Source organism: Ranitomeya imitator, chromosome 1 (assembly GCF_032444005.1).
Source record: "Ranitomeya imitator isolate aRanImi1 chromosome 1, aRanImi1.pri, whole genome shotgun sequence".
In the NCBI taxonomy this organism is placed as follows: Eukaryota; Metazoa; Chordata; class Amphibia; order Anura; family Dendrobatidae; genus Ranitomeya; species Ranitomeya imitator.
The window spans coordinates 72,238,806-72,263,777 of NC_091282.1; the positions used below are offsets into that span (position 1 = coordinate 72,238,806).

The 24,972-nt window shown below is 42.9% G+C and overlaps 1 protein-coding gene across 2 annotated transcripts in view; it reads right to left on the reverse strand.

The window, feature by feature from the left end:
- Nucleotides 1-24,972, reverse strand: part of LOC138662352 (phospholipid-transporting ATPase ID-like) — a 283,179-nt gene that overhangs the window by 183,523 nt on the left and 74,684 nt on the right. For both annotated transcript variants that reach the window (XM_069747882.1, XM_069747872.1), the window contains exon 2: nt 16,746-16,830. In XM_069747882.1, the coding sequence (XP_069603983.1) occupies nt 16,746-16,788 (43 nt within the window). In that variant the 5' untranslated portion in view covers nt 16,789-16,830. The remainder of the gene's footprint in view (nt 1-16,745; nt 16,831-24,972) is intronic.

The following is a 24,972-nucleotide window of genomic DNA, read 5'->3' on the forward strand; positions in this document are numbered from 1 at the left end:
AGCAGTTTGCTAATCGCCGTCGCCGCGTGGGTCCTCGACTTCGTGTTGGGGACTTGGTGTGGTTGTCTTCTCGTTTTGTTCCTATGAAGGTCTCTTCTCCTAAGTTTAAGCCTCGGTTCATCGGTCCCTATAGGATCTTGGAAATTCTTAACCCTGTGTCGTTTCGTTTGGATCTCCCGGCATCGTTTGCTATTCATAATGTGTTCCATCGGTCGTTGTTGCGGAAGTATGAGGTACCTGTTGTTCCTTCGCTTGAGCCTCCTGCTCCGGTGCTGGTGGAGGGAGAATTGGAGTATGTTGTGGAGAAGATCTTGGATTCTCGTGTTTCCAGACGGAAACTCCAATATTTGGTCAAGTGGAAGGGTTATGGTCAGGAGGATAATTCTTGGGTGGTTGCCTCTGATGTTCATGCTGATGATTTGGTCCGTGCGTTTCATAGGGCTCATCCTGGTCGCCCTGGTGGTTCTCGTGAGGGTTCGGTGACCCCTCCTCAAGGGGGGGGTACTGTTGTGGATTCTGTTTTTGGGCTCCCTCTGGTGGTTACAGATGGTACTGGGTGACTTGTGTTCTCTGCGGTCTCTGGTGTCCACCTGTTCTATCAGGATATGGGAGTTTCCTATTTAACCTGGCTTTCTTGTCATTTCCTCGCCGGCTATCAATGTATTCAGTGTGTCTTGTTACCTCTGCTTCCCGCTTCTGTATTCTTCAGGACAAGCTAAGTTTTTGATTTTCCTGTTCCCCGTTTTGCTTAATTTTTGTCTTAGTCCAGCTTGCAGATATGTGATTCCTTTTTGCTGGTTGCTCTAGTGGGCTGATATTACTCCTCATGTTCCATGAGTTGGAACATGAGTTCAAGTAATTTCAGGATGGTTTTTTGTAGGGTTTTTCGCTGACCGCGCAGTTCACTTTTGTATCCTCTGCTATCTAGCTTTAGCGGGCCTCATTTTGCTGAATCTGTTTTCATAACTACGTATGTGCTTTCCTCTCATTTCACCGTCATTACATGTGGGGGGCTGCTATTTCTGTGGGGTGTTTCTCTGGAGGCAAGAGAGGTCTGTGTTTCTTCTAATAGGGAAAGTTAGTTCTTCGGCTGGCGCGAGACGTCTAGGAATCATCGTAGGCACGTTCCCCGGCTACAGCTAGTTGTGTGTTGAGGTTCAGGATCGCGGTCAGCTCAGTTTCCATCACCCTAGAGCTTGTTTTGTTTTTTGTGCTTGTCCTTTTGTGATCCCCTGCCATTGGGATCATGACAGGCACCCTTATCATTTTCTTGTTTTAAATACTCCTACCTACTTTTTACTGACTTACTAAAGCACTTTTTTTGGTTTTCTAACCTCATTGAGCTTTGAACTTCATAGCCAGGTGTATGCAATCATGAGAAAAGCTACTTAAAGTGGCCACTTGCAAGTTGTTCTCCTGTTTGAATCTCCTCTGAAGAGTGGCATCATGGGCTCCTCAAAACAACTGTCTAATGATCTGAAAACAAAGATTATTCAACATAGTTGTTCAGGGGAAGGATACAAAAAGCTGTCTCAGAGATTTAACCTGTCAATTTCCACTGTGAGGAACATAGTAAGGAAATGGAAGAACACAGGTACAGTCCTTGTTAAGTCCAGAAGTGACAGGCCAAGAAAAACATCAGAAAGGCAGAGAAGAAGAATAGTGAGATCAGTCAAGGACAATCCTCAGACCACCTCCAGAGAGCTGCAGCATCAACTTGCTGCAGATGGTGTCACTGTGCATCGGTCAACTATACAACGCACTTTGCACAAGGAGAAGCTGTATGGGAGAGTGATGCGAAAGAAGCCATTTCTGCAAGCACGGCACAAACAGAGTCGGCTGAGGTATGCAAAAGCACATTTGGAGAAGCCAATTTCTTTTTGGAAGAAGGTCCTGTGGACTGATGAAACCAAGATTAAGTTGTTTGGTCATACAAAAAGGCGTTATGCATGGTGGCCAAAAAAACACAGCATTCCAAGAAAAACACTTGCTACCCACAGTAAAATTTGGTGGAGGTTCCATCATGCTTTGGGGCTGTGTGGCCAATGCCGGCACCAGGAATCTTGTTAAAGTTGAGGGACGCATGGATTCCTCTCAGTATCAGCAGATTCTTGACAATAATGTTCATGAATCAGTGACAAAGTTGAAGATACACAGGGGATGGATCTTTCAGCAAGACAATGATCCAAAACACCGATCCAAATCTACTCAGGCATTCATGCAGAGGAACAATTACACTGTTCTGGAATGGCCATCCCAGTCCCCAGACCTGAATATCATTGAACATCTGTGGGATCATTCGAAGAGGGCTGTCCATGCTTGGCGACCATCAAACTTAACTGAACTGGAATTGTTTTGTAAAGAGGAATGGCCAAAAAAACCTTCATCTAGGATCCAGGAACTCATTAAAAGCTACAGGAAGCGGCTAGAGGCTGTTATTTTTGCAAAAGGAGGATCTACTAAATATTAATGTCACTTTTCTGGTGGGGTTCCCATACTTATGCACCGGTCAAATTTTGTTTGAATGCAGATTGCACATTTTCTGTTAGTACAATAAACCTCATTTCAAGGCAGAAATATTACTGTGTCCAACAGTTATTAGATATATGAAACTGAAATAGCTGTTGCAAAAAAACAATTTTTATAAAACATTAAGCTTAAGATTAATAGGGGTGCCCAAACTTTTTCATATAACTGTACGTGGCCTCTAATTCTCTGGCCAAATGGCGAAGTTAGACTCTTTATAGGTTTTCTCTGTACATAAAGATGGCGGAGGCTATAAGAAGATTGCCAACACTCTGAAACTGGGCTGCGTTTAACAAGATGGGTTCCACTCAGAACTGGCCTTGCCATGGTCAACCAAAGAACTGAAGTGTCATATCCAGAGGTCATCTGTCACGACTCTGTTGTCAGGTGTCCTGAGACCAGGCGCTCCTTCCCTGTCCCTAACAATAGGTGGCACCCTAGTTCACCCTGTTCCTCATGTTACTTCTGATGGTGAAGATGCCAGGGCTATGTACCTTGCCTTAGCTCCTGAATCGCCCTCAGTTTGTAACCCCCACCCAGGAGAGAGGGTAGTAGTGTACCATAATACACCAACCAGACTAACAAGGTAACGGAAAATACCAAACATACAAATATACACTCACATATAACAGAGGAATGCACCCTGTAGTGGAGGATGGGGTTAAACCAAAGTAGGAGAAGAAAGGGAATTATCACACTCACAAAAACCAAGCAACTGTCACAGATAAATCCACCAACTGACTACTTGAGAAACCACCAACACCTCTCCTCCAGCCATGCAGCATAAGGTAGCTCTGACGATGTGTGTTAGTCAGGTCCCAGATTATATAGGGGATGGGAGTGGCTAACAGTGCTCAGCTGAGAGCCTTAGCTCCCAAAGCTCTCAACATGGCAGTGCACTGCACTACCCAACGAAGTTAACAATGTTTAATAAGAAGGTGAAGTGCTTCTATTCAGCGCAGGAGTAGGAGAAATCAGATGCTGCAGTCTTCTGGCTCCTCTCTGTCACGATAGCCCTGTGACATCGTCTTTTCAAAATAGACGTATTGCTGCAGAAGTTACAGGGGTGCGGGGTCCCCCTGTGGCTGCTCAGACCATACACATTGTTACAGAAGTTACAGGGGTGGGGGGTCCGCCTGTCAATGCTCAGACCATATGCCATACACTGCATCTAATTGGTCTGCATGGCTGTCATCCTAGAAGCTTCTTCTAAAGATAATGCACAAGAAAGCCCGCAAACAGCTTGCCAAAGACTAGCAGACTAGGGACATGGACTACTGGAACCATGAACTCTGGTCTGATGAGAACAAGTTAAACTTGTTTGGTTCAAATGGTGTCAAGCGTGTGTTGTGGCAACCAGGTGAGTAGTATAAGGAAAAGTGTGCCTTGCCTACAGTCAAGCATAGTGGAGGGAGTGTCATGGTTTGGAGCTGCCGGCTGTGAGGAGCTACAGTTCATTGAGTGAACCATGAATGCCAACATGTACTGTGACACACTGAAGTAGAGCATTATCCCCTCCCTTCAGAAAATGGGCTGCAGGGCAGTATTCCATCATGATAACGACCCCAAACACCTTCAAGACGACCACTGCCTTGCTAAAGAAACTGAGAGTAAAGGTGTTGGACTGGCCAAGCATGTCTCCAGACCTAAACCCTATTGAGCATCTGTGGGACATCCTCAAACAGAAGGTGGAGGAGCGAAAGGTGGAGGATCACAAGGTCTCTAACATCCACCGGCTCAGTGATGTCATCACGGAGGAGTGGAAGAGCATTCCAGTGGCCACCTATGAAGCGCTAGTGACCTCCATTGAGAGTTAAAGAAGTGCTTGAAAATAATGGTGGCCACACAAATTATTGACACTTTGGGAACAATTTGGCCATTTTCACTTAGGCATTAATAGCTGTGTGTTGACTATTTAGAGGGCACCAAATTTACACTGCTATACAAGCTGTACACTGACTACTTTACATTGCATCAAAGTGTCATATCCTCAGTGTTGTCCCAAGAAATTATATAAAATATTTACAAAAATTGGGAGGGGTGTACTCAGGGCCGGTGTTAGGGGAAGGCAAACCAGCCGGCCGCCTAAGGCCCCGGCTCCTCCAAGAGCCCACAGCCAGCCTCTATGTGGCACCTGAGTAAGAGGTGCCTGGCGCCGCCTCTCCCTCCCGACCCCTGCATCCAACTTATTGGCATCATAGATGCCGATACAGTTGAAAGCAGTGATGGAGGAGAGAGCATCATGTGACTCTCCCTGTCCCATTACTCTCCTTCTGCCTCGGACTCAGCAACGTGTGCAGGCAGTGGAGCTAAGATGCTCTGCCAAAGCCAGAGCAGAGGGGGAAGGAGGAGGAGAGGTAAGCAGTGTGTGTGTGTGTGTGTATGCATTATAGTGTGTGTCTGCTGCACCATACTGTGTGGGGGGACTGCACTATACTGTGTGTGTGGGGGGCTGCATTATACTGTGTGTGTGGGGGGCTACATTATAGTGTGTGTGGGGGATGCATTATACTGTGTGTTGGGGGTGCTGCACTATACTGTCTGTGTGGGAGGGGGTTGCATTATACTGTGTGTGGGGGCTGCATTATACTGTGTGTGTGTGTGGGGCTGCATTATACTCTGGGGGGCTGCATAATACTGTGTGTGTGTGGGGGGGGGCTGCATTATACTCTGAGGGCACTGCATTATACACTTAGGGGGCTGCATTATACTGTTTGTGTGTGGAATGCTGCATTTTACTGAGTGTGAGTGGGGAGCTGCATTATACTGTGTGTGAGGGGCTGCACTATACTGTGTGTTTGTGGGGGGGCTGCATTATACTGTGTGTGTGTGGCTGCATTATACTGTGAGGGGAACTTTATACTTTGGGGGGCTGCATTATACTGTGTGTGGGGCTGCATTATACTGTGCGTGTGGGGCTGCATTATACTGTGAGGGAGGTGCATTATACTCTGAGGGGGCTGCATTATACTGTGTATGGGGGCTACATAATACTCTGCTGGAGCTGCATTATACTCTGAGAGGCTGCATTATGCTCTATGAGGGGGGCTGCATTATACTCTATGAGGGGGGCTGCATTATACTCTGAGTGGGGCTGCATTATACTCTATCAAGGACCATGGAGAGTGCATTTTACTATATGTACTATACCTGCATTATACTGTATCGAGGACTATCTGTACTAATCATTTTTTCTCAGCCGGAGTAAGGGTAGGTGCACACGGTCAGTAAACGCTGCAGGTTGGACGCTGCGTACTTCTGACAATTTCCAATTCAGTCAGGGAAAAAAACAAGTGTGTGCACAACATTTCTAAGAAAATATTGTAAAAACTACTGTATTACTGAACTGTAAAAAATGGCTTTCAATTTGCATGAAAACTTGCTGAAAAAATGCAATATGTAAACAACCCGACCTATAAGAACTGAAAAATAACTTTTATTATACTCACCTGCAGGGTGGTCCGGTCCGATGGGCATCACAGGTCCTGGTCAGGCGCCTCCAATCTTCTTGCGATCATAAGTAGATGGGAAGTGCCAGACCAAGACAAGTGATGCCCATCGGACCGGACCGCCCCGCAGGCAAGTATAATAAAACTTATTTTTCAGTTCTTCCAGGTCGGGTTGGGGGCAGATATACAGCCCTAAAAGGTGATGGCCGTAACTCGTACCGGCCAAAACTGCTGACAGATTCCCTTTAATAGTAAAAACGTTTTTCAAATTTGGTGCATTTTCCATAAAGTTTTTCTATTACAAGTACAGTATGTTCTAGGTATACTTTTTTCCCAAGACCAAAAAACACCACCTGAATCACTTACCGTATTTAACCCCTTAATCCCATATGACGTACTATCCCGTCCAGGTGACCTGGGACTTAATTCCCATGGACGGGATAGTACGTCATATGCGATCGGCCGATCGCGGCCGGGTGTCAGCTGCCTATCGCAGCTGACATCCGGCACTATGTGCCAGGAGCGGTCACGGACCGCTCCCGGCACATTAACCCCCGGCACACCGCGATCAAAGATGATCGCGGTGTGCCGGCGGTGCAGGGAAGCATCGCGCAGGGAGGGGGCTCCCTGCGGGCTTCCCTGAGACGATCGGTACACGGTGATGTGCTCACCGTGTACCGAGCGTCTTCTCCCTGCAGTCCCCGGATCCAAAATGGCCGCCGGGCTGCATCCGGGTCCTGCAGGGAGCACTTCCGGGTCAGGATCAGGCTGCAGCTGCAGCTCTAATCCTGCCCGGCTGTATGTCAGATCACCGATCTAACAGAGTGCTGTGCACACTGTCAGATCGGTGATCTGTGATGTCCCCCCCTGGGACAAAGTGAAAAAGTAAAAAAAAAAATTTCCACACTTGTAAAAAAAAATAAAAAAAAAATTCCTAAATAAAGCAGAAAAAAAAAAATATTATTCCCATAAATACATTTCTTTACATAAAAAAAAAACAAAAAAAACAATAAAAGTACACATATTTAGTATCGCCGCGTCCGTAACGACCCGACCTATAAAACTGGCCCACTAGTTAACCCCTTCAGTGAACACCGTAAGAAAAAAAAAAAAAAACGAGCCAAAAAACAACGCTTTATTATCATAACGCTGAACAAAAAGTGGAATAACACGCGATCAAAAAGACGGATATAAATAACCATGGTACCTCTGAAAACGTCATCTTGTCCCGCAAAAAACGAGCCGCCATATAGCATCATAACCAAAAAAATAAAAAAGTTATAGTCCTGAGAATAAAGCGATGCCAAAATAATTATTTTTTCTATAAAATAGCTTTTATCGTATAAAAGCGCCAAAACATAAAAAAAATGATATAAATGAGGTATCGCTGTAATCGTACTGACCCGAAGAATAAAACTGCTTCATCAATTTTACCAAACGCGGAACGGTATAAACGCCTCCCCCAAAAGAAATTCATGAATAGCTGGTTTTTGGTCATTCTGCCTCACAAAAAATCGGAATAAAAAGCGATCAAAAACTGTCACATGTCCGAAAATGTAACCGATAAAAACGTCAACTCGTCCCGCAAAAAACAAGACCTCACATGACTCTGTGGACCAAAATATGGAAAAATTATAGGTCTCAAAATGTGGAGACGCAAAAACTTTTTTGCTATAAAAAGCGTCTTTTAGTGTGTGACGGCTGCCAATCATAAAAATCCGATATAAAAAACTCGCTATAAAAGTAAATCAAACCCCCCTTCATCACCCCCTTAGTTAGGCTAGGTTCACATTGCGTTAATGGGTTAACGCTAACGGACAGCGTTGCACGGCGAAAATGTCACAATTAACGCCGTGCAACAGGTCCGTTAGCACAACCATTGACAGCAATGTGATTTTCGGGTGTAGCGCATCGCTAGAGCGTGCCATTTTCGGCTCGCGCTAGCAAGGTGCCGTTCTTTTGTGGCGCGCCTCAGACGCTGCTTGCAGCGTCCGCGGCGCGCCCGAGGTCCGATCCCCGATCTTCCAGAGCGGGGACGTTAACGCGACCACTAAACACGACACCTAAAAAGACATTGCGTTAGCGCAATCCGCTAGTGCTAAACGGATTTCCCTAATGCAATGTGAACCTAGCCTTAGGGAAAAATAATAAAATTAAAAAAAATGTATTTATTTCCATTTTCCCATTAGGGTTAGGGTTAGGGCTAGGGTTAGGGCTAGGGTTAGGGTTAGGGTTTGTATTACATTTACGGTTGGGATTAGGGTTGGGATTAGAATTAGGGGTGTGTCAGGGTTAGGTGTGTGGTTAGGGTTACAGTTGGGATTAGGGTTAGGGGTGCGTTTGGATTAGGGTTTCAGTTATAATTGGGGGTTTCCACTGTTTAGACACATCAGGGGCTCTCCAAACGCGACATGGCGTCCGATCTCAATTCCAGCCAATTCTGCATTGAAAAAGTAAAACAGTGCTCCTTCACTTCCGAGCTCTCCCGTGCGCCCAAACAGGGGTTTACCCCAACATATGGGGTATCATCGTACTCGAGACAAATTGGACAACAACTTTTTGGGTCCAAGTTCTCTTGTTATCCTTGGGAAAATAAAAATTTGGGGGGCTAAAAATCATTTTTGTGGGAAAAAAAAGGATTTTTTATTTTCACGGCTCTGCGTTGTAAACTGTAGTGAAACACTTGGGGGTTCAAAGTTTTCACAACACATCTAGATAAGTTCCATGGGAGGTCTAGTTTCAATATGGGGTCACTTGTGGGTGGTTTCTACTGTTTGGGTACATCAGGGGCTCTGCAAATGCAACGTGACGCCTGCAGACCAATCCATCTAAGTCTGCATTCCAAATGGCGCTCCTTCCCTTCCGAGCTCTGCCATGCGCCCAAACAGTGGTTCCCCCCCACATACGGGGTATCAGCGTACTCAGGACAAATTGAACAACAACTTTTGGGGTCCAATTTATTCTGTTACCCTTGTAAAAATACAAAGCTGGGGGCTAAAAAATCATTTTTGTGAAAAAAAAAAAGAATTTTTATTTTCACGGCTCTGCGTTATAAACTGTAGTGAAACACTTAGGGGTTCAAAGTTCTCACAACACATCTAGATAAGTTCCTTGGGAGGTCTAGTTTCTAATATGGGGTCACTTGTGGGGGGTTTGTACTGTTTGGGTACATCAGGGGCTCTGCAAATGCAACGTGACTCCTGCAGACCAATCCATCTAAGTCTGCATTCCAAATGGCGCTCCTTCCCTTCCGAGCTCTGCCATGCGCCCAAACAGTGGTTCCCCCCCACATATGGGGTATCAGCGTACTCAGGACAAATTGGACAACAACTTTTGGGGTCCAATTTATTATGTTACCCTTGTGAAAATACAAAACTGGGGGCTAAAAAATAATTTTTGCAAAAAAAAAAAAAAATTATTTTAACGGCTCTGCGTTATAAACTGTAGTGAAACATTTGGGGGTTCAAAGCTCTCAAAACACATCTAGATAAGTTCCTTATGGGGTCTAGTTTCCAAAATGGTGTCACTTGTGGGGGGTTTTAATGTTTAGGCACATCAGGGGCTCTCCAAACCAACATGGCGTCCCAACTTAATTCCAGTCAATTTTGCATTGAAAAGTCAAATGGCGCTCCTTCCCTTCCGAGCTCTGCTATGCACCCAAAAAGTGGTTTACCCCCACATATGGGGTATCGTCGCACTCAGGACAAATTGCACAACAACTTTTGTGGTCTAATTTCTTCTCTTACCCTTGGGAAAATAAAAAATTGGGGGCGAAAAGATCATTTTTGTGAAAAAATAAGATTTTTTATTTTTACGGCTCTGCATTATAAACTTCTGTGAAGCACTTGTTGGGTCAAAGTGCTCACCACACATCTAGATAAGTTCCTTAAGGGGTCTACTTTTCAAAATGGTGTCACTTGTGAGGGGTTCCAATGTTTAGGCACATCAGGGACTCTCCAAACGCAACATGGCGTCCCATCTCAATTCCAGTCAATTTTGCATTGAAAAGTCAAATGGCGCTCCTTCCCTTCCGAGCTCTGCCATACGCCCAAACAATGGTTTACACCCATATATGGGGTATCAGCGTACTCAGGACAAATTGGCCAACAATTTTTGAGGTCCAATTTCTTCTCTTACTCTTGGGAAAATAAAAAATTGGGGGCGAAAAGATCATTTTTGTGAAAAAATATGATTTTTTATTTTTACGGCTCTGCATTATAAACTTCTGTGAAGCAATTGGTGGGTCAAAGTGGTCACCACACATCTAGATAAGTTCCTTAGGGTGTCTACTTTCCAAAATGGTGTCACTTGTGGGGGGGTTTCAATGTTTAGGCACATCAGTGGCTCTCCAAACGCAACATGGTGTCCCATCTCAATTCCTGTCAATTTTGCATTTAAAAGTCAAATGGCGCTCCTTCCCTTCCGAGCTCTGCCATGCGCCCAAACAGTGGTTTACTCCCACATATGGGCTATCAGCGTACTCAGTACAGATTGTACAACAATGTTTGGCATCCATTTTATCCTGTTACCCTTGGTAAAATAAAACAAATTGGAGCTGAAATAAATTTTGTGTGAAAAAAAGTTAAATATTCATTCTTATTTAAACATTCCAAAAATTCCTGTGAAACCCCTGAAGGGTTAATAAACTTCTTGAATGTGGTTTTGAGCACCTTGAGGGGTGCAGTTTTTAGAATGGTCTCACACTTGGGTATTTTCTATCATATAGACCCCTCAAAATGACATCAAATGAGATGTGGTCCCTAAAAAAAAATGGTGTTGTAAAAATGAGAAATTGCTGGTCAACTTTTAACCCTTATAACTCCCTAACAAAAAAAAATTTTGGTTCCAAAATTGTGCTGATGTAAAGTAGACATGTGGGAAATGTTACTTATTAAGTATTTTGCGTGAGATATCTCTGTGATTTAAGGGCATAAAAATTTAAAGTTGGAAAATTGCGAAACTTTCTAAATTTTCGCCAAATTTCCGTTTTTTTCACAAATAAACGCAAGTTATATCGAATAAATGTTACTACTAAAATGAAGTACAATATGTCACGAGAAAACAATGTCAGAATCGCCAAGATCCGTTGAAGCGTTCCAGAGTTATAACCTCATAAAGGGACAGAGGTCAGAATTGTAAAAATTGGCCCGGTCATTAACGTGCAAACCACCCTCGGGGCTTAAGGGGTTAAAAACACAACAAAGTCTAAATAAAGAAAAAATAATAAAAAAAGCTATGTGTGAAGTAATCCATAGGGAATGTGTACATATGGAAAAGGCAGCCTCGTTCACTTTTTCTGTACTGATGACGTAAAGTGTTAATTTTGGCAGCACTGGTTGTTCTTTCTATTTCTCCACTATTTAGGGATGTTTCCATTCTCAGAGTCTCAGGGCTATAAGTGCAAATCCAAATGTGACTTTAGTGGGAAAGAAGCAGGGAATTTTTCAGGAAACACAAATACAAATGAAATATCAAGATTAATAAACAGAGGCATTAAAACAGGAAGTTCCCCGGACAAGGGCTGTTTGTTTTCATTGCAGGGGAAAGTTTAAAACTTGGTCACACCTTTCACTGAATGTCAATGGTTAAGCATTGAGGAGTTACATTTTCTCCTATCTCATGCGATGAGTTTGGAGGCATAACTACCATAATACTATTTTAATGTATAAGACTATAACTACGGTACTATAATACTGCTCCTATGTACAATAATATAACTACTATAATACTGCCCCCTATGCACAAGAATATAACTACTATAATACTGCTCCCCTATACACAAGAATATAACTACTATAATACTGCTCCCTATATGCACGAATATAACTACTATAATACTGCCCCCTATGTACAAGAATATAACGACTATAATACTGCTCCCTATGTACAAGAATATAACTGCTATAATACTGCCTCCTATGTACAAGAATATAACTACTATAATACTGCTCCCTATATACAAGAATATAACTATTATAATACTGCTCCCTATGTACAAGAATATAACTACTATAATACTGCCTCCTATGTACAAGAATATAACTACTATAATACTGCTCCCTATATACAAGAATATAACTACTATAATACTGCTCCCTATGTACAAGAATATAACTACTATAATACTGCTCCTATGTACAAGAATATAACTACTATAATACTGCCCCTACGTACAAGAATATAACTACTATAATACTGCCCCTATGTACAAGAATATAACTACTATAATACTGCTCCCTATGTACAAGAATATAACTACTATAATACTGCTCCTATGTACAAGAATATAACTACTATAATACTGCCCCTATGTACAAGAAGATAACTATTATAATACTGCTCCTATGTACAAGAATATAACTACTATAATACTGCCCCTATGTACAAGAATATAACTACTATAATACTGCCCCTATGTACAAGAATATAACTACTATAATACTGCTCCTATGTACAAGAATATAACTACTATAATACTGCCCCTATGTACAAGAATATAACTACTATAATACTGCTCCTATGTACAAGAATATAACTACTATCATATTGCCCCTATGTACAAGAATATAACTACTATAATACTGCTCCTATTTACAAGAATATAACTACTATAATACTGCCCCTATGTACAAGAATATAACTACTATAATACTGCTCCCCTATACACAAGACTATAACTACTATAATACTGCTCCTATGTACAAGAATATAACTACTATAATACTGCTCCCTATGTACAAGAATATAACTACTATAATACTGCCCCTATGCACAAGACTATAACTACTATAATACTGCTCCTATGTACAAGAATATAACTACTAAAATACTGCTCCCTATGTACAAGAATATAACTACTATAATACTGCTCCCTATGTACAAGAATATAACTACTATAATACTGCTCCTATGTACAAGAATATAACTACTATAATACTGCCCCCTTTGTACAAAAGTATAACTACTACAATACTGCTCCTATGTACAAGAATATAACTACTATAATACTGCTCCTATGTACAAGAATATAACTACTATAATACTGCCCCTATGTACAAGAATATAACTACTATAATACTGATCCTATGTACAAGAATATAACTACTATAATACTGCTCTTATGTACAAGAATATAACTACTATGATACTGCCCCTATGTACAAGAATAGAACTACTATAATACTGCCCCTATGTACAAGAATATAACTACTATAATACTGCTCCTATGTACAAGAATATAACTACTATAATACTGCCCCCTATGTACAAGAATGTAACTACTATAATACTGCCCCTATGTACAAGAATATAACTACTATAATACTGCTCTTATGTACAAGAATATAACTACTATGATACTGCCCCTATGTACAAGAATATAACTGCTATAATACTGCCCCTATGTACAAGAATATAACTACTATAATACTGCTCCTATGTACAAGAATATAACTACTATAATATTGCCCCCTATGTACAAGAATATAACTACTATAATACTGCTCCTATGTACAAGAATATAACTACTATAATACTGCCCCTATGTACAAGAATATAACTACTATAATACTGCCCCCTATGTACAAGAATATAACTACTATAATACTGCTCCTATGTACAAGAATATAACTACTATGATACTGCCCCTATGTACAAGAATATAACTGCTATAATACTGCCCCTATGTACAAGAATATAACTACTATAATACTGCTCCTATGTACAAGAATATAACTACTATAATACTGCCCCCTATGTACAAGAATATAACTACTATAATACTGCCCCTATGTACAAGAATATAACTACTATAATACTGCCCCTATGTACAAGAATATAATTACTATAATACTGCCCCCTATGTACAAGAATATAACTAATAATACTTCCTCAATCCGCTGTTGTTGCTGAGCACTCATTTTCTTTATGTACAACATAGCTTTACTCATTTTCACAGGGGATTGTCCCATAAACAATATTTATCACTTATCCACAAGATATCCAGAGTTTGGAGTCCAGTTGATAATGAAATCTGTGGTGCTAAAGTCCTCTATGAGAACAGAACAGCAGTAGTGCACCTCTGCTCTCACGGACAGTAAATGGAACAGTAATAACGTGTGCTCACTACCGCTATATTCATGGAGACTGTAGGATTCCCATATGTGTAATCGGTAGGGGGGTCACAGCTTTCAGGATGCCCATTACAGGCCAGCCCTGCACTATCGAGCAGGAAGAGGACTCTGCTCACCACAGGAGTATGGACAGGTAAGAAGGATAAGTTATTGGGAAAGTTTCAGGCTAGGGATCATGGTTACAAAATTCGAGACAAAACGGGGGACATTATTACAGGATGGGGGCAATACAGGTAGGGAGCCAGGATGGGAGACATTATTACAGGATGGGGGCCAGAAGGGGAAACATTATTACAAGATTGGGCCAGGATGGGGGACATTATTACAGGTTGGGGGCTAGGATGGGGGACATTGGTGCAGGAAGGGATCCAGAACTGGAGACATTATTACAGGGAGGGGTCAGAAGGGGAAACATTATTCCAAGATTGGGCCAGGATGGGGGACATTATTACAGGAAGGGGCCAGTACTGAAGACATTAATACAGGATGGAGACATCATTATAGGATTGGTACAGAATGTGGACGTTATTACAGAATAAAGGCCAGACCAGGGGTTATTATTACAGGAAGCGGCCACAACGAGGTACATTATTATAGGATGGGGCCCTGGACAAATGACATTATTACAGGATAGGTGCCAGGATGGAGGACATTATTACAGGATAAGGGCCAGGACATGGGTGATTATTACAGGAAGTCGCTATAACAAGGTACATTATAATAAGATGGGGTTCAGGATGGAGGACAATAATATAGGATGGGGCCAGAATGAGCGACACTTCTACTGGATAGGGGCCAGGACAGAGGACATTGTTACAGGATAGGTGCCAGGACTTGGGACACTACTACGGGATAGCGGCTACGATGGGGGACCTTATTACAGGTGCCACGACAGAGGACATTATTTCAGAATATGGGACATGATGGGGGACAGTATTACTGGACAGAGGTCAGGACTTTATTACAATGGCCCGTACAACTGACCAATGTGTTGGTGGGGATCCAGGTTCAAATTTTGCATCGTGACCCATAGGACTCTAGTTACGCCACTGGAAATACGCGTCTGTATTCACATTTTTTTACATTTTTAATACCACAGAGGGCCACTAAAATATATATTAAATTGTGTTTCATTTTCTATTTTTTTATCGTTTTTACTTGTTTAACTACGATGGGATAGGGCTAGAAACAGCATTTCAGATTAGCAGTTGGCTTTCTACTTTTTTGGTTCATTTATTTATTACATTTTATTGCTCTTTCTTTGTATGTTTATTTCTTGCTTATTTCACACAGATAAGATCAGAAAATACCTTTGGCGATGGGGATATGTGAACAGTAAATTACTTTTTTTTATATAGCTGATTTTCCCTCATATAAGTCCCAGTTACAGGGCACTAACCGCAAAGTCGCAGCAGCTCTGGCTCTCTCCCATCATCCCACGACCACTAGAACTGGTGAAAGTGCTGATAGAGCTTCCTAAATTGTATAAACCGCGCGCTTTCTTTCAGTGTATACAGGCATCAGTCGGGCAGAGATGGTAATGAACCAACTCTACCTTCTCTATGATCTGGCCGTTTCTAGCATTAATCCAGCTGCTCCCCAGTCCTGCAGCTGTTGGCTATGCGATGACTTTCTAAAACGTCTACGCAAAGTCACATGCGGATCATTCCAATGTTTTAAGCCGATGGGCCGTCCACAGGTAGTTAAACAATGAAAGGTCTTCAAAAAATGGAGGAGGATCATGCAGAAGAATGGAATGCGGGAGATTTCGTGGTTGATCTGTTCGTGTCTAGCAAGTCAACCAGAACTTTTGGTATTAACCTTTTCATTACACATAAACTACAAGGGATGTTGTTATTCTCACCTTTTAGGCTCCAGTATGTGCACACGCTGCGGATTTTGCTGCGGATCCGCAGCGGGTCCGCAGCAGTTTCCCATGCGTTTACACTACAATGTAAACCTATGGGAAACGCAATCCGCAGTGCACATGCTGCAGAAAAAAACGCGCGGAAACGCAGCGGTGTATATTCCGCAGGATGTCAATTCTTTGTGCGGATTCCGCTGCGGTTTACACCTGCTCCTCAGGTGTAAAACCGCACTAATTCCGCAATAAATCCGCAGGTAAAACGCAGTGCCTTTTACCTGCGGTTTTCACAAATCCGGTGCGGAAAAATCGGCAGAGCTCCAAAATACGTGTGCACATACCCTAATACTCTGGACCACCAGGGAAGGGGGCATTCACGGTACCCTGGACCAATGATGATGTTAGAACTATTTCTTTCATTACCAAAGACACCAAGTAATGGTTCCATTATCCTATTCACTATTGTAGCCCACAAGGCACATAGGCATGAATCCACCAGGGACAATGGCATTAACCCTTACAATACACTATCCACTAGAGATGTTGGTTTTTACACCTTTGCTACTTTAGACAAAACTATGTAGGTGCTACATTGGCACTATGTATCAAGGTAACAATGTCAGGTCATGATATCAGATGTCTAAATGTCTGGTAAAAGCTAGGAAAGCACTGAGTGTGGCGGTGGGCAAGAGAAGGACTCATTTCACAGTTTTTGAGAAATCTTTGGAGTGTAGTGCAAATCACAGCTCAGATGCCTTCTTGCAAAGCACCTACCTTCTTCCTTCTTTTTCCCACAGTTTATCCCGCACAGAGGCATTCCCAGATATTACCGTAATCCGGCTACAATCCCATGGAACTTCTAGGAAAAACACAAAGATACAATGTTATTACAGCTACAGGTGAAAAACACATTTTTACTGCCTGACTGAATAAAAATAATAATTTCTCAGCTCAACAGATTCCATATGTTCCCCGATGGGCGACTTAACAGCCAATGTCAGCGGAAAATGCACAAATATGTGAGGGACAGATAATGAAAAAAATAGCGTAGCTTTTAGAACAATTAAGGTCCTGTTCAGATTACCCTACTGAATTCCTATTTGCTTGACATATACAGTAGCAGGTCAATAGGATTCCATTAAAGAGTCTTCTTTTTGCCTCATAGAAAAGGACATTAGTATACAAATAAGTTCTAATGTTATAAATTATGCCAGCGCCATACACTAGAATGCATTAAAAAATGTAAAATGCACAGTATACTTTTTTTAGTGCAACATAACAATGGAAAACTAAATGTGCCTGTCCCTCAATTTATGCAGCACAATCCACAGATCAGAGATGTGAATTTTCGGGGAATACAGTTTGAAGACCTGGATAATTGACAGGTCTCTCCATATGTACACACAAGAGAGATTCCTGTCCATCACCTAGAGTAGTATGGAGAGAAGCCGGCAGGAGGTGGCGATGGCACCGGAGGAATATTATCTCTGCCTTTGGTCCCTGGACACCTCAAGTATTTTCTCTGACATGTCAGATTGTTTCAGAGAAAAATATACCAGGCTGCAATCTTGCATCTAGGCTCTGATTCATGCTGCTCGAGGTTTGGACAGCATGAAGAAGCTTTATTGGACCAAAAGCAATGTCAAATCCAAAGCAGCTGTTGTAATCGCAGTGCACCACTAGCCACAGTATATAACCAATATAACACTGCCCCCTATGTACAAGAATATAGCTACTATAATACTGCTCCTATGTACAAGAATATAACTACTATAATACTGCCCCTATGTACAAGAATATAACTGCTATAATACTGCCCCTATGTACAAGAATATAACTACTATAATACTGCCCCTATGTACAAGAATATAACTATTATAATACTGCTCCTATGTACAAGAATATAACTGCTATAATACTGCCCCTATATACAAGAATATAACTACTATAATACTGCCCCTATGTACAAGAATATAACTACTATAATACTGCCCCTATGTACAAGAATATAACTGCTATAATACTGCCCCTATGTACAAGAATGTAACTACTATAATACTGCCCCTATGTATAAGAATATAACTACTATAATACTGGAAAAGAAAAAGCAACGAAGATCAGCTCACCTCCTCTCAGGCCCAGCGCACGGATCATGCAGTGCAGCAAGTAGTTTGAAGAAAAAGCAGAAGTCCAGCGCGGGTGATGTCCGTAAAAAATACCTTTTATTCCATATTCGTTAAAAGGACATAAATCCAAAGTCCATCTTCATATCCATAGACACAAAAACGGGTGATTCATACCAGTGACAGTCACAGGCTTAAAGTGCATTAAAATCATACGCGTTTCAACGGTCGTGCCGCCTTACTCATTGTGAGTAAGACACAAAATGAGTAAGGCGGCACGACCGTTGAAACGCGTATGATTTTAATGCACTTTAAGCCTGTGACTGTCACTGGTATGAATCACCCGTTTTTGTGTCTATGGATATGAAGATGGACTTTGGATTTATGTGCTTTTAACGAATATGGAATAAAAGGTATTTTTTACGGACATCACCCGCGCTGGACTTCTGCTTTTCCTACTATAATACTGCCCCTATAAACAAGATTATAACTACACCCACAATTAAAAAAAAAGAGACACACACACTCAGTCACCAGCTTCGGTAGGAGCAACATAATTAGCCTACATATACAGTAACAAAACAGCAACTGTTATTAGGCTACATTCTCACGATCAGTAATCGGCAGCACTTTGGACACAGCACATGTCCGCTGTATCCAAAGTACTGCTGGCTTCTGAACGCATGTGTTCACTGAACCGTGCGGAATCACCGCGCCCTATACATTGGATGGGTGATATTTATCTTGTGGAGACTGAGAGTCTCCGCAAGATAAACAGACATGACGCGGTCTGGAAAGACACACCGCATGTCCATCTCCGCAGGGAAGCCGCGGGCACCGATGCACGCACAGTGGACATGGGATTTCTTGAAATCCCATCCACTATGCTGTAACATCTGGACGCTGCGGGTTGAACGCTGTGGATGTACGCAGCGTCCAACCCGTAGCGTTTACGGACTGTGGGAACATACCCTCAGAAATCTGCATGAAATGCAATATCTGTTTATTTTATTTTTTTTAAATGTAAAAAAATTGCGTGAGTTCCCGCGTAATTTTAATAACCAGCAGAGGGAGAGCCGACAGCTGAGGGCTGATGTTAATATTCTGGGAAGGAGCCAATAGCCATAAAAGTTCCCAGGCTATTAATATCAGCTCACAGATGTTTGCTTAGCCTTTACTGGCTAGTTTACAGGGGAACCCCAGAAAAACATTGACATGGGGGGCCCCCCTATAAATCGAACCAGCAAAGGCTAGATTGACAGCTGCGGGCTGATCTTAATAGCCTGGGAAGGGGCCATGGATATTGGCACCCCCCAGGGTAAAAACATCAGCTCTCAAGCCACCCCAGAAAAGGCACATCTCTAAGATGCGCCAATTCTGGCACTTAGCCTCGCTCTTCCCACTTGCCCTGTAGTGGTGACAAGTGGGGTTCATATTTGTGGGGTTGATGTCACCTTTGTATTGTCAGGTGACATCAAGCCCACGGCTTAGTAATGGAGAAGCGTCTATTAGACACCTATCCATTACTAATCCTATAGTTATATGGTAAATGTAGTCCATTACCGAATGTCCCACGACGATCTCACATGTAGAACAGTCACAAAAAGTGTCAGAGAACCTCCAAAAGCAGATGAGTGGAAGCATGTGACCAAAAGAAGCAAGAAGACCATGGAGAAATCACCAACCACACAACTGAAGAACCGATATCAAATCTTTGTAGAGGATGAAGATGGCACACCTAAGAATGAAGCAATACCAGCAAGCAAAAAAGAAAAGGGCACACAGCAACAAGTGACAGCAAAAAGTACAGCCAAGAAGCAACGAAGAGTGGTGGTGGTGGGAGACTCACTACTGAGAGGCACCGAAGCAGCCATCTGCAGACCGGACATAACTGCAAGAGAAGTATGCTGCCTTCCAGGTGCGATGATCAAGGATGTGACCGATAGGATACCAAAGCTCTTCAGCTCCAAGGACGTCCACCCATTTCTTCTGATACATGTTGGCACCAATGACACGGCAAGGAAGGACCTACCGACAATCTGCAAGGACTTTGAAGAGTTGGGGAAGAAAGTAAAGGAACTGGATGCACAGGTAGTTTTTTCTTCTATCCTTCCAGTAGACGGGCATGGCACCAGGAGATGGAACAGGATCCTTGATGCAAACAACTGGCTAAGACGATGGTGCAGACAACAAGGATTTGGATTCCTGGACCACGGTGTGAATTACTGGTATGATGGACTCCTCGCCAGAGACGGACTACACCTCAACAAACCTGGGAAACACACATTCGCCAGAAGACTCGCTACACTCATCAGGAGGGCGTTAAACTAGAAGAAGAGGGGACGGGAAGAAAAACATTAGACTCGAACAAAGACGACCCAGGAAAACATACTCAGAAGGGAGGTAAGAACATTTCTAAAACAATCCACAGTGAGGAGATTGGAACAAAACAAAATCCTCTAAACTGCATGCTCGCAAACGCCAGAAGCCTGACAAACAAGATGGAAGAACTAGAAGCAGAAATATCTACAGGTAACTTTGACATAGTGGGAATAACCGAGACATGGTTAGATGAAAGCTATGACTGGGCAGTTAACTTACAGGGTTACAGTCTGTTTAGAAAGGATCGTAAAAATCGGAGAGGAGGAGGGGTTTGTCTCTATGTAAAGTCTTGTCTAAAGTCCACTTTAAGGGAGGATATTAGCGAAGGGAATGAGGATGTCGAGTCCATATGGGTTGAAATTCATGGAGGGAAAAATGGTAACAAAATTCTCATTGGGGTCTGTTACAAACCCCCAAATATAACAGAAAGCATGGAAAGTCTACTTCTAAAGCAGATAGATGAAGCTGCAACCCATAATGAGGTCCTGGTTATGGGGGACTTTAACTACCCGGATATTAACTGGGAAACAGAAACCTGTGAAACCCATAAAGGCAACAGGTTTCTGCTAATAACCAAGAAAAATTATCTTTCACAATTGGTGCAGAATCCAACCAGAGGAGCAGCACTTTTAGACCTAATACTATCTAATAGACCTGACAGAATAACAAATCTGCAGGTGGTTGGGCATTTAGGAAATAGCGACCACAATATTGTGCAGTTTCACCTGTCTTTCACTAGGGGGACTTGTCAGGGAGTCACAAAAACATTGAACTTTAGGAAGGCAAAGTTTGAACAGCTTAGAGATGCCCTTAATCTGGTAGACTGGGACAATATCCTCAGAAATGAGAATACAGATAATAAATGGGAAATGTTTAAGAACATCCTAAATAGGCAGTGTAAGCGGTTTATACCTTGTGGGAATAAAAGGACTAGAAATAGGAAAAACCCAATGTGGCTAAACAAAGAAGTAAGACAGGCAATTAACAGTAAAAAGAAAGCATTTGCACTACTAAAGCAGGATGGCACCATTGAAGCTCTAAAAAACTATAGGGAGAAAAATACTTTATCTAAAAAACTAATTAAAGCTGCCAAAAAGGAAACAGAGAAGCACATTGCTAAGGAGAGTAAAACTAATCCCAAACTGTTCTTCAACTATATCAATAGTAAAAGAATAAAAACTGAAAATGTAGGCCCCTTAAAAAATAGTGAGGAAAGAATGGTTGTAGATGACGAGGAAAAAGCTAACATATTAAACACCTTCTTATTCACGGTGGAAAATGAAATGCTAGGTGAAATCCCAAGAAACAATGAAAACCCTATATTAAGGGTCACCAATCTAACCCAAGAAGAGGTGCGAAACCGGCTAAATAAGATTAAAATAGATAAATCTCCGGGTCCGGATGGCATACACCCACGAGTACTAAGAGAACTAAGTAATGTACCGTATATACTCGAGTATAAGCCGAGATTTTCAGCCCAAATTTTAGGGCTGAAAGTGCCCCCCTCGGCTTATACTCGAGTCACGGTAGCGGTGGGGTCGGCGGGTGAGGGGGTGAGGGCGCTGAGGAATACTTACCTAGTCCCAGCGATCCTCGCGCTGTCCCTGCCGTCCCACGGGCTTCGGCGCTGCAGTTTCTTCCTCTCTTCAGCGGTCACGTGGGACCGCTCATTACAGAAATGAATAAGCGGCTCCACCTCCCATAGGGGCGGAGCCGCTTATTCATTTCTCTAATCAGCGGTGCCGGTGACCGCTGATAGAGAAAGAAGCTGCGGCACCGAAGACAGGAGGGGACAGCGCGAGGATCGCCAGGACTAGGTGAGTATAGCATATTCACCTGTCCTCGTTCCAGCCGCCGGGCGCCGATCCATCTTCCCGGCCGGCGCCTCCATCTTCCCGGCGTCTCTGCTCTCTGACTGTTCAGGTCAGAGGGCGCGATGACGCATACAGTGTGCGCGGCGCCCTCTGCCTGATCAGTCAGAGCAGAGACGCCGGGAAGATGGAGGCGCCGGAACGAGACGCCGGGAGCTGCAATCAAGGGAGGTGAGTATGTGTTTTTTTTTCTTTATTGCGGCAGCGGCGGCACAAATTTATGTGGAACATCTATGGGGCACAGTGAACGGTGCAGAGCACCGTATATGGCACAGCACAGCTATGGGGCACAGTGAACGGTGCAGAGCACCGTATATGGCACAGCACAGCTATGGGGCACAGTGAACGGTGCAGAGCACCGTATATGGCACAGCACAGCTATGGGGCACAGTGAACGGTGCAGAGCACCGTATATGGCACAGCACAGCTATGGGGCACAGTGAACGGTGCAGAGCACCGTATATGGCACAGCACAGCTATGGGGCACAGTGAACGGTGCAGAGCACCGTATATGGCACAGCACAGCTATGGGGCACAGTGAACGGTGCAGAGCACCGTATATGGCACAGCACAGCTATGGGGCACAGTGAACGGTGCAGAGCACCGTATATGGCACAGCACAGCTATGTATGGGGCACAGTGAACGGTGCAGAGCACCGTATATGGCACAGCACAGCTATGGGGCACAGTGAACGGTGCAGAGCACCGTATATGGCACAGCTAGGGGGCACAATGAACGGTGCAGAGCACTATATGGTTCACACCTATGGGGAAATATGAACGGTGCAGAGCACTATATGGCACAGCTATGGGGAAATAATGATCTATTTTTATTTTTGAAATTCACCGGTAAATGCTGCATTTCCACCCTAGGCTTATACTCGAGTCAATAAGTTTTCCCAGTTTTTTGTGGCAAAATTAGGGGGGTCGGCTTATACTCGGGTCGGCTTATACTCGAGTATATACGGTAATAGATAAACCATTATTTCTTATTTTTAGTGACTCTATAGCGACAGGGTCTGTTCCGCAGGACTGGCGCATAGCAAATGTGGTGCCAATATTCAAAAAGGGCTCTAAAAGTGAACCTGGAAATTATAGGCCAGTAAGTCTAACCTCTATTGTTGGTAAAATATTTGAAGGGTTTCTGAGGGATGTTATTCTGGATTATCTCAATGAGAATAACTGTTTAACTCCATATCAGCATGGGTTTATGAGAAATCGCTCCTGTCAAACCAATCTAATCAGTTTTTATGAAGAGGTAAGCTATAGACTGGACCACGGTGAGTCATTGGACGTGGTATATCTCGATTTTTCCAAAGCGTTTGATACCGTGCCGCACAAGAGGTTGGTACACAAAATGAGAATGCTTGGTCTGGGGGAAAATGTGTGTAAATGGGTTAGTAACTGGCTTAGTGATAGAAAGCAGAGGGTGGTTATAAATGGTATAGTCTCTAACTGGGTCGCTGTGACCAGTGGGGTACCGCAGGGGTCAGTATTGGGACCTGTTCTCTTCAACATATTCATTAATGATCTGGTAGAAGGTTTACACAGTAAAATATCGATATTTGCAGATGATACAAAACTATGTAAAGCAGTTAATACAAGAGAAGATAGTATTCTGCTACAGATGGATCTGGATAAGTTGGAAACTTGGGCTGAAAGGTGGCAGATGAGGTTTAACAATGATAAATGTAAGGTTATACACATGGGAAGAGGGAATCAATATCACCATTACACACTGAACGGGAAACCACTGGGTAAATCTGACAGGGAGAAGGACTTGGGGATCCTAGTTAATGATAAACTTACCTGGAGCAGCCAGTGCCAGGCAGCAGCTGCCAAGGCAAACAGGATCATGGGGTGCATTAAAAGAGGTCTGGATACACATGATGAGAGCATTATACTGCCTCTGTACAAATCCCTAGTTAGACCGCACATGGAGTACTGTGTCCAGTTTTGGGCACCGGTGCTCAGGAAGGATATAATGGAACTAGAGAGAGTACAAAGGAGGGCAACAAAATTAATAAAGGGGATGGGAGAACTACAATACCCAGATAGATTAGCGAAATTAGGATTATTTAGTCTAGAAAAAAGACGACTGAGGGGCGATCTAATAACCATGTATAAGTATATAAGGGGACAATACAAATATCTCGCTGAGGATCTGTTTATACCAAGGAAGGTGACGGGCACAAGGGGGCATTCTTTGCGTCTGGAGGAGAGAAGGTTTTTCCACCAACATAGAAGAGGATTCTTTACTGTTAGGGCAGTGAGAATCTGGAATTGCTTGCCTGAGGAGGTGGTGATGGCGAACTCAGTCGAGGGGTTCAAGAGAGGCCTGGATGTCTTCCTGGAGCAGAACAATATTGTATCATACAATTATTAGGTTCTGTAGAAGGACGTAGATCTGGGTATTTATTATGATGGAATATAGGCTGAACTGGATGGACAAATGTCTTTTTTCGGCCTTACTAACTATGTTACTATGTTACATCAGGAGATGTGACAGCTCTACTCGGCCGCCGGCGATACACTGACAAGAGGTAATTGCTCCCAAAGTGTATCACTGCGCTGCCGTGAAAGTTCACAGTATCACAGTATCGCAGTATCACTGTGTGAGAACTT